The 10,779-nt window shown below is 56.9% G+C and overlaps 1 protein-coding gene across 1 annotated transcript in view; it reads right to left on the bottom strand.

The window, feature by feature from the left end:
• Sbk1 (SH3 domain binding kinase 1) overlaps positions 1-1,984 on the bottom strand; it is a 4,961-nt gene extending 2,977 nt beyond the window's left edge. Inside the window, exons 1-2 of the mRNA XM_013011176.1 lie at positions 1,759-1,984; positions 551-753 (exon numbers count right to left, since the gene is read on the bottom strand). Coding sequence (XP_012866630.1) covers positions 551-753; positions 1,759-1,984 — 429 coding nt within the window. The remainder of the gene's footprint in view (positions 1-550; positions 754-1,758) is intronic.
• Between the last annotated feature and the right edge of the window lie 8,795 nt (positions 1,985-10,779).

The raw sequence follows: 10,779 nt of genomic DNA, 5'->3' as shown, positions 1-10,779 counted from the left end.
CCTCCCCCCCATCTCCATCCTGGTCCCCTTCCAGCCCACCTGCCACCACCTCTCCTCCCTCCCCCCCTCCTCCTCCGAACTGTGCCCCCTCCCACCTTGCCCCCTCTTCTCCTTCCTCCCTTCCAGCCAGCCACCTCCCCCCCAGACCCCTCTCCCATGCCTTCTGCTCATTCTCCTGCGGGGCAGCTGTTGTCCTCCCCTGCAGAACTGCCCCCCACCTTGACCCTGGTCTCCTCCGGCCCACTGCCCCCCCCTCCTTCTCCCGCTAGCTTTTGTCCTTCCCCCAGCCACCTGGCAGAGCAGACAGCCTGGGTCTCCCCACACTGCCCCTCCTTTCGAGGCCTCTTTCTGGACCCTGCCCTATCTTCCAGGGTGCTTGTCACAGTTGACTGTCATCAGGCGGATGACATGATGATGGGCTACTGCCCCCCCCCCCCGCTCTTCTCCAGCGTTCCAAAGAGCACTCAGTTAAACACTTGTTGATTAAGTAGACTCTCACTCCGGGGACCCCCAAGACCACCTCCCCTTCCCATGCCACCACCCCAAGTACCTGGGGAGGGATGATGTCAAACAGGTCGCCAGCAGGCGCGTACTCCTGGGCGAAGACGTAGCAGTCCTCCGTCTCGAAGACCACATCGAAGACCTTGATGATGAAGGGGCTGGAGGACAGGCTGTTGGTGATGCTCACCTCCCGCAGGAAGTTCTTCAGCTTCGTCTTGCTCTTGTTCACAAACTTCAGTGCCATCTTGGTGCCTAGCAGCGGCCACAGCAGCAGCGGTGAGACCCCTCTCCTCCCCTCCCCAGCATCTCTCTACACCTTCCTGTGTTGTCCATATGCCCAGCACATTCCCAGGGGGCAAGACTAGCCTCTACTTACAGACAGGAAACAGACCAGAGAGGGGAGACAATTGCATGAGATCGCACAGCAGCGTTGACCTGAGTCCCCTACACCAGGCTTCAGCGCTGATGGAGCAGGGTCAGACAGGAGGGCTGGAATGGCTCCCTGAGCTCTGTACCTACTTGTCATATACCCTGAGTGTCTCCAGCGTATCTGTCTAGAGTTCTGCACACAGTAGGTGCTCAGCAAATGGTTAAGTGGATGAACGAGGAAGACATAAGACACTGTGAAGGCACAGGTCTCTGATGACGCACTTGGGCTGGTGTGTCTGGCTGGGTGCATGCCAGGGTGACATCACAGATCCTGTCTTCAGTATTTTCACACTCACAGGTCACACGCTGTAGTGACCCAGTGAAGTAGGCTCTTTATCCTACTTGCAAGCAGCAATCAGGCAACCCCTTGTCTAGTATTCTTCCTGCTGCCCTTAGTTGATGCAGCTGCGTGAAGCCGTGTGCGCTCCCACAGCGCCCCATGCGGGCTTAGGCTGTGGGAAGGCACCAGGCCCAGTGGTTATTGGAGAGGGCACGGGAGCCGAGGATGGGGTGTCACCCCTGTGCAGATCATCCCTGACTGCCTCATCTTTGTCAAGTGGCGGGATGCTCAGGTCTCAGAGTCCTTGGCTTGGTCACAGAGATGGTCGCTGTGACCTCACAGGGTCCTCTGCCCCAGACTCCACAGGCCCCTGCGGACATTCCCTCACCCCCGCTGTCCACAGGAACCTGGTGGGCCCTGAGCAGTTCACCCTCCAGTCTGCGCCTGCTGCCCTCAGACTCATTCCCTCCCCTCCCCCCAGCCGCTTCAGCTGGCCTCCACCTCCTTGGTCCCACCCCAACCTTACTGCTCTGCCGCCACACACTCACCTGTGCCCTTGTGGGCCACCAGGTCGACCTTCCCATAGGTGCCTTTGCCCAGCTCCCGAACAAGCTCATAGTGCTTGGTGACATCGCTGGCGGCCAGCGTGCGGAGGGTCAACGCCTGCATGTCCTCGGTGAGGAGGGGCACACCGGTGCCCGTCCCAGGGGCGGCCCCCGGCCCGCAGCAGGGCAGGGAGTGGGGCGGCTCAGGCTCTGGGCAGCCCACACTCATCTTCTCCCTGTCATGAGGGGGGTGACGTGGAGAAAGACATCAGACCACGGATTCTTTTCCACCTACCTCCTGCCTCCCCAGCACCCGGGATCCCCATGCTGGGCCCCAGGAGAGACCCCAAGATGCCTATGAGGAGGCGGAGAGAGACATCTTTGGCCTGTCACCTTTCCCAAAGCTTTTAACTCCTCTCAGCCCCCCGTGTACTACTGACCTCTGTGTCTCATGCTGTCACCTACAGTGCCAGGCAAGGCACCTATTTATGTCACACGGAGACATGGCCACCTATTGAGTTCCCACCCATGCTCCCATTCACAAGCTCTGCTTTGTTTTCCTTGAAGCACTGGGATCCAACCCAGGGCCTTGCACACACGAAGCATGCGCGCTTCTCACCGAGTCACATCCCAGCCCCATTCACAAGCATTCACCCAAAAACACCTGCTGTTTGCTCGATGTGCAGCAACGCCCTGGGAGCCAGAACTGAATGGACACACACAAATCCCTGCCCTCAAAGGCTGGCGTCCCAGGGAAGATAGGTGGCAAATAGTGATCCACAGACAACTTATATATATATATATTATGGTCAGAAGTGACAGAGGCTGTGTGGAACGTGGGCAGGTAGTAAGGACGGAGCAGCCATACCAAATATCTCAGCTGCACACTCACAGTACTCTCAACACAGCTTTAGGGTATCTCCCTAGCCCCCCAAGGAGAGGACTTCCCCCACAGACACACACAATGCAGCTGGGGACCCGCTTTGTCCCTGCCCTCAGACATAGAATGCCCGTGTCTCAGAGACTCTGCCTGTCCCCTCTGGCACCCACACAAACTGGGTATCTTCCTGGACAGGCTGTCATGGCTACTATTTGTCTCCAAATGGCCCGGGGTCTCTGAAGCTGCCTGTAGCCATTGGGAGGTTAGGTGTGGGGCTGGGGATGGGACACTTGCAGCCTTGATCGAGAAAGCTAAGCGACAGCACCGAGGCTGAGTGCAAGCCCCCAAACTGGCACAAAAAAGTAACATACTGTCCCAGTTATTCTTGAGGTCTGTTTGACGTACAGTAAACTATACACAGTCAAAGCAGATCTGATGGGTTACGATGGATGTACATCCACGAAACCCGCACAGCAACGCATTCCTGTCAGCGGTGTTTCCTTTCACCCTCCTGGTCTTGTCTTCAAGGTAGCCATCTGTAAGGTGGCAGAGCCAGCCTCTCACAGGTGCGGTGTACGTGCGCATGCGCAGGATGCCAACCTTGCAGCCTTTCAGCCGCCTCTGCCTCTCTCCCCAGCGACACCTCCACCACCACAGCCTCCAGGCTGCCACTCCCCAAAGGACGGGCCCCACGACTCCATCTGAGATTTGGAGCCAGCCAGCCCGGTTGGAAGGCTAACACTCGTCTCTTGCCAGCTGGATGTCTCCGGACAGGGGACTTCATGTCTCTGTGCCTCGGTTTCCCATCTACAGAAGGGACATAGCGTTCCCTTCCAGTAGTTGTGACATGGGTTAAAGAAGCGGCGTGGCGCACTGGGTCTGTAATAGGTGCTCGGGGTCAGCACTGGTGCAGTGACCGTGGCCTTCAGCCACATCCATTCCTGCTGGGCCTGGCTGCAGGCCAGAGCCCCCCAGGGGCCTCTCCGCTTGTCTGTCCAGTCCCAAAGCCTCTTCCTGTGCGTTCCCCATCCCCTCAGCAGCACGACCCAGCCTCCCACTTCACACGGCGAGGAGGAACATCAGGAGGGAACTTCCTGGCCTCCCACCCAGCCACAGCACAATTCCATCTGCAGTCCTCTCAGCTGGCTGGGGTGCGGCCCCCCCTACCCCCACGCCCGCGTTGGCTTCCATCCTTCTGCTCCCCCAGGATCCTGCCATCTCCATTCATGAAGCAGCTCCCGCCCCCAGCCGCGGCCTTCTCTTTCCAAGTTTATTCTGATCACAGCGTGTGCCTGGGACTCCCGGTCTAGTCTGACGCCTTGGTGGCTCTCGCCAACCCCTGGAGGGGGGAGTGACAGCAGGCCCTCGGGTGTCCAGCCCTGCCTCAGTTCCTGTGGCCACGACTCCATGGAGTCCCAGCTCCAGCCACGGCTGGACTACAGTGGGGTGACTGGTCTATCATGGGGTGTCCTCTCCCTACAGCGACCTCCCCTCAGCTTTAGGAAAGCCAGGGCTCACCTCCCTCAAGTCTTTTTGAATGTCCACCCATCAATCGGTGATGAAGACCCAGGTTAGGAAAGCAAGGGGGTCAGCTGGAAGGGACACTTCTGTGTCCTTGCTGTGGGCACAGTGGGGGGGGCTCTCCCCGAGGGGTCTGAGTGCACAGCCTTCTTTACCTTAACCCCATTTGCCGCGGATAGCTGGGCTTTCCTCCTGACTCCCCAAGTGATGTGTGGACTGAGGGCTGTGAGGTGGACCGCCCTGGAGTGTGTATGCATAGGTGTGCATGCGTTGGGTTTCAGCCTCATATGTTGCCTCAGGCTGGGTCTGCACCCCCTGAGGACTTGTCACGCAGCTGCAGGTGTCTGTAAGTCCTTCCTTCTCCCACATCCGGGGACAGTGGGTGTCTGGGCTGTCCCAATCCCTCCGGCCTCAGTGCTGCCCAGGGGAGAAGCTGGCCTGGGTTGGGGTGGAGTCCCAGGGTTAGGTGAGGATGCCCATTCAGCCTGTGTGCCAACCTCTCCACCTGGCACTGCCTTAGTAACCAGCCCAGTGTGTCCACCATCCTGAGCCACACCATTCCCTGTCACGTCCCTCCTGTGACTTCCCATCCTTAGATCTTGTGCCCTAGGAATGCTAACCCTGGCCTCTGCTGAGCCCTGGATTCGAGTGGTGGCATCTGCCCTTCTCTGGGCCCACTGAGGATGGGAGGAGGCATCTCAGCTGCACGTCTGTCCTTCGCCAGACCCAGTGCTCCCCCTTGGTTCACAGGATGCAGTGTTGGGGTCTCCTATGGCTCAGTCTTCTCCTCCGTCCCACAGCCCAGGCCTGTTCTTTAAGGTGAGAGCAGATGAGGAAATCAGCCCGCATCCCATCCTGCTGTCACTCCATCCCCCAGGTATGCAGATGCTTCTGACCCACTTACTCTGCCGGTGACCTCAGAGCCACAATGGGGAGCAGCAGACTGCACGGGCCTGAGGCTGAGTGGCCTTGGCCTTCATCCTAACATGGGCCGTTTTTTAGTGGGTGACCTTGATTGGGTCCTGCTACTTCTCTGGGCCTCAGCTCACACTTCCATGGGATGAGAGGGAAGATGCCTGCACTAACTGCAGGCTTACTGCTTGCCAGGCCCACCCTGGGGACCCCCTCAGCCAGCTGCTCTGTCCAGCCAGGTAGGTATTATCATACCATCACCTTGGGATGAGAGGACACAAATGAAATGACTGGCTCAAGGCCACACAGCACTGGCATACTTGACGCCACTGTGCCTTCGCAAGTGATCACTGTTAGGACATCTCACCCAGAGCCTTCAGTAGCTGGTGGGAAACTGAGACCCAGAAGAGAGTAAAGCCTTGGCAAGGATGCCGGTGCTATCTTCGTGGATGCTGCCGAGACCTGCCAGGGTGCCAGGCACTAGGGAAGTGTGACACGTCTGCCTCGCGGATGGCTGGAAGTGTGTAGACACACATGTCTGCCATGAGGGGATGGTGGTCCTCTCCAGGCACCCCACCCTCCCTGTCCTCACGCCCGATGGAAGTCAGCCGTGGACGCGGTGTTGCCGGCAGCCTTGCTGACCTCTGCTCCTTCCACGGGGTGTGGCTAGCGCCCAGTCTGCCCACTCAGGCTGATGGCCATCCCACAGGATCCTCGGGCTGTGCACCCCAAGAGCATCCCTGCTGACCCCAAGGGAGGCCTTCCACCTTCCATGTATGTGGCTAAGGGCAGGTGGGGGACCTTCGTTTCCATGGCAACAGTCACAGCTCTGCTGGGAGGGCCATGGTGATGGAGGAGGGCTTTCCAAGTAAGAAGCAAGATGGAACCACCTACCACTTCCTGTTGGCGGGCAGCTTGGGCTGGGTGCCACCCTGTGAAGCTACACGCTACACTCAGCACAGCACCCAACACAGGGAGCTTTGAGATACCTATCCCCTGTCCTGTACACACATACTAACACACAGCATGTACATACACTAATGAACATATGCACACGTGCGCACACACACACACACACATACACGCAGTGCTGCCAGCTTGACAGCTGAGTCCTCGTGAGAACCTGAAAAAGGGGCGAGAAGCATCCTAGGTTTTCCAAAAACAGCCTGATGAGGGTCTGCCTGATCTGTCACCATGCTCACCCAGGGTGAGCACACAACTGGATGACTTTGGTAAATGCAGAGTTGGGTGTCATCACACTGGATGGATGCTTTCCACTTTTACAGATGAGGAGAGGGGCACAAGACCCTGGTGATCTGCTGGGGTTGTGGCAGAGATTGATGCCCATTCACCATGTGCACGTCTCCTCTTCTGTACTGCCAAGTTTCAGCTGTCCGGCAGGCACCACGTTCTTCAGTGCTCAGCCGTCATTCTCGAGGTGTGGCTAGGAGGCTCGCCTTCCCCTGGGGGATGCGGAGAGAAGTGGCAGGTGCCATTATCGAGCTGCTGCTGCTGCTGCCCAGAGATGCAAGACACTCCTCCGTTCTCTCTTCTTCTGGATACCAGTCTGAGGTAGAGGGCCCCCAGACCCAAAATGTTAAGGGACTCACTCCAAGGAAGGAGGAGCCTGGGTCCTGAAGGCTAGATGTGGAAGGCTCCCAGGTGGTGAGACACGGGCTTGTTTGTTATAGCGGCTATTCCTAGTCTGATTTGAGTAGCTGGTAAGCAAGAGCTGAGATGTGAACCTCAGCACGTTCAACTGCCTGGAATGTGGCCCGAGGTTACACAGGATGGAGATGTCCCTGACACCAAGGGAGAAGAATAATGACCGGGATGAAGGGGACAGGTCTGCAGAAGGAGGCCCTGCTCTGATCCTGCCTTCAGGAAAATATTAGTAGCTTATGCTGACTGCTTTGCTAACCACGGTGGGTTAAATTTAAATCATGTAACAATCACAATCACCCAGTCCCAGTTACCCTTGTCTTCTAGAGGGATGGGGCTCCAAGCCTCTCCAAAGCCCCCCCGTGGAGATGGAGCTGTTGTTTTAACACTGTGAGGAGGCAGCCTCGCTGAGATTAGGCTATGCAAGCTCTGCCTTTGTGAATGGGCTGAGGCCACTGCCATGAGTGGGTTCCTGGCAAACCTAGCTCCCTCCCATCTTCCACCATATGCTGACACAGCACAATGCCAGCACCTTGACCTTGGACTTCTCAGGTTCCAGAACCTTGAGAAAAATCTCTCTTCATTCTGAACCACCCAGGCTGCAGCTCTGTGGATGAATGGACCAAGGCAGCCGTGAAGTACAGATGGGCTGCGTGACTCTTTCGGAGCTCAGGATTGGCAAGGCTGGGGTTTGAACTCAGGCATATTTCCTGTCCCAGGCTCTTGGTGTCTGGTGTTCTCTCAGTCCCCCGGTGGCAGATCCAGGCAGACTGCAACATCCGACAGGGAGGAAGTATGTCCTCCATCCCTGGAGGGGGTAAAGAATCAAGAGGGTGGTGGCCAATCTGCTGCCAACTCTGTGGAGGATGAGGATGGACCAAGGGAGGGAGGGAAGCCAGGCCTCTTCTGTCCCCACGCCCAAGCCTCTGGACCTACTGGGCCTTTGCTGTGTCTTTATCATGTGCAAACTCACTGGCTACATCATGCTCCTGGTAGGTGCTCCTTTATCTGCATTAGTATTGCTAAAAAGTCCCTGTGAAAATAGGAGCTAGGGGCTGGGAAGGTGGCTCAGTGGTAGAGCGCTTGCCTTGCATGCATGAGGCCCTGGGTTCGATTCCTCAGCACCACATAAGCAGAAAGAGCCGGAAGCAGCACTGTGGCTCAAGTGGTAGAGCACTAGCCTTGAGCTGAAGAGCTGAGGGACAGCGCCCAGGCCCAGAATTCAAGCCCCATAACTGACAAAAAGAAAAAAAAATGGGGGTTGTGGGATGGACACAGGGTCAGGAGCCGGGACCTCCGACCAGCTTCATCGCTTCTCTGTGAGCTGAGCACCTGAAGCTTGTGCGGCCGCCTTCACTGTGCTCTCTCACCAGCCTCCAGATCCCACCCTCAGCCCTCCTTCCTCAAGTAGGCAGATAAACGATCTTCAGGCTGGGGTTCACTGTCCTGGACTTGCTCATCTTGTGTGTGGTGGTTCTTGGGACCCCTTTGTCTGGGTCCACCCCGGACTTCAAGGGCAGCACGGCCCCAGCCTGGCCAGCCCTTGGGTCCATCCCATTAGCCAGAGATGGACGTGTGACCAAAGTGACCTCACAGCAAGGAGCCACAGCCATCAGGAAAGAGGTTCCCTCAGCCTGGGCCACCCAGCCCAGAGCGGTGGACTCTGCCGTCACCAGCAGCTGGCCTGCCAATGCAGCCAGAAAGAGGCGCAGGGCTGGGAGTCGAAGAGTCTTGGTGACTTTGAGACCTGAGTCCTAGCATGCTGAAAGCTATTTGATTTCATGAATCAGTATATTTCGCGTTGCGCTTAAGGAAGCAGGTTGAGTTTATGTAACTCTCAATCGAAAGACTCCAGTGTACCCACAACCCAGCAAGAAAGTCGGGAGCTCCTTGAAAGGCAGGCAGCCCCCTGCCTTAATCACGCTGCTATTCCCAGCACCGAGCCAGGGCGACGAGTGCTGGTGAATAATTCCTTACGTGTTTGGGAAGTTGTAACTTTTTATATCTTGGCTTTCATGCATTTGACCTTGTGAGGTACCTTACTGTCCCCCAGGGGCTGCACGCAGCGTCACCAGCCCCAGTTCGAGGAACAACGATTGGTTCAGGTACACCGAATCAGTCGTGGGCTGAGCCAGCAGCCAGGGCGTCTGCAGGGTGGGGGTGCTGACACCTCCCATAGGCCCCGCCCCTGGGAGGACACCGAGGGCAGCACCCAGGAGTGGCACTGACCCTGTAGTCAGAGAGGTTGGAGCTGCCACACGACAACAGAGGAAAGTGACACTGGCCAACACTTAGGGACTGTCCTGTTGTGTTCTGTCATGGAATCCTCCATGGCACGAAGACTATGATTGATTCCAGTTTACAGATGAGGAAACTGAGCCGCTGAGCCGTCATCTGTTTTATTTTGGCACAGGGTCTCACTATGTAGCCCAAGGTAGCCTCCGACTTCACCATCCTCCTGCTCCAGGAGCTGGGATTACGAGTGTGCACCACCAGGCCAAGCATTACCACTTGGGCCTTGAAGAGCTGGATTCCTGCACTTTCCTGTCTCTAAAGTTGTATAGTAAGAGCGACCACTTCTGTGACTGCCTCAACGATGTACATTTAAGGCCATGAAATCCTCACAGTTGACTCCTCTTTACAGATGAGGACGCTGAGACTTAGAGGGCCCAGCAACTTGCCAGAAGTCGCTCAGCCCATGAGCAGCAGAGCCAGGAACTGGGTCTCAACTGCCTTCCTACTCTGTCTCACGGACTGTCTTCAGCACCACAGGAGTGGACAGCGCCAAGCGCAAGGTTGGGGGCAGGGAGGGAAAGGACAGAGTCGGACCAGGAATGACTGCTGGGGGCGGGAATCTGGGTCCCTATGGCCATTTACTTTCCCAGACTCCTACTGATGGGTACTTGGTCTTCTGCAACTGCTATACGGTGTGTAGCCGTAGGCAGAAGTTACTTTGCAAGGGGAAGAGGTGTAGCTATATGGTAAGTTCTAGAAGCAGGCTGTCCAGTATCCTCGGGAGCTGTGCCAGCCCTGGCTGTGTAGGGGAGTGCTGCTGCTTCTGGACCGGGCATAGCAGCCACCTCCAGCTCCCTCATCCCCTCTGGGTCTCTGTATCATTTACCGATGAGGTCAGACAGCTCTGAATGTCAGTACACCATCTCGACACGGGGGAATAGAAGGGACGGCTTCTCCTCTGCTTGCATCAAGTAACTCTAGAACCAGAGCTGACGTTAACAAAGGTATCTGATGGGACCCAGCACCAACTGTGGTCACCGGCCAACTTACTCCCCTCTCAGCTATACCACAGTAACTTCCTGTTTTTTGTTTTTTTGGGTCTGGTCGTGGTGGGGCCTGAACTCTGGGCCTGGGCACTGTCCCTCAGCTCTTCAGCTCAAGGCTAGTGCTCTACCACTTGAGCCATAGCACCACTTCCAGCTTTTTTCTTTTTTGCTTATGTGGTACTGAGGAATTGAACCCAGGGCCTCAGGCATGCAAGGCAAGCGCTCTACCACTGAGCCACCTTCCCAGCCCCACAGTAACTTCTTAAAGGGTTCCGCTTCTTCCTTCTTTCCTTCTCTTCTCTTCCCTCCCCCCTCCCTTCTTCCCTTCCTCTCTTGCTTCTGAGACAGGGTCTTACTATGTAGTCCAGGTTGGCTTGGAACTCATGATCTTCCTATCTCAGCTTCCCAAATGCTGAGATTACAGGTGTGCACTACCATGCTCCGTTTTAGTTCCCAAAGCTTATTCTTGACACAGCCACCTATTCATTACTCCTGGGCCCAGCCCCCACCCTGCAGGCTTCTATCTTGTTGTAAAGTCCTTCCCAGGGCCCCCCAGTACACTTCTCCCTCTCCACCGCCCTGCTCAACGCCCTGGCCCCTCCCCGCAGGCTCCTGAGCCGCCAGTTCCTCTGCCTGGACCCTGGACAGCTCTTCCTTCCACATCCACCCGGTTTGCTTTCTGGGTGGCGTTCTGCTCTGATGACACCTTCCCCCGCCCCCCTGCAGAGCTGCCTCCTGCCCGCCCTCCCTTCCCTGTCCCCTGCTCCA

The sequence above is a fragment of the Dipodomys ordii genome, unplaced genomic scaffold, assembly GCF_000151885.1.
Source record: "Dipodomys ordii isolate 6190 unplaced genomic scaffold, Dord_2.0 Scaffold14, whole genome shotgun sequence".
NCBI lineage: Eukaryota > Metazoa > Chordata > Mammalia > Rodentia > Heteromyidae > Dipodomys > Dipodomys ordii.
This window is presented reverse-complemented; position numbering and strand designations above follow the sequence as displayed.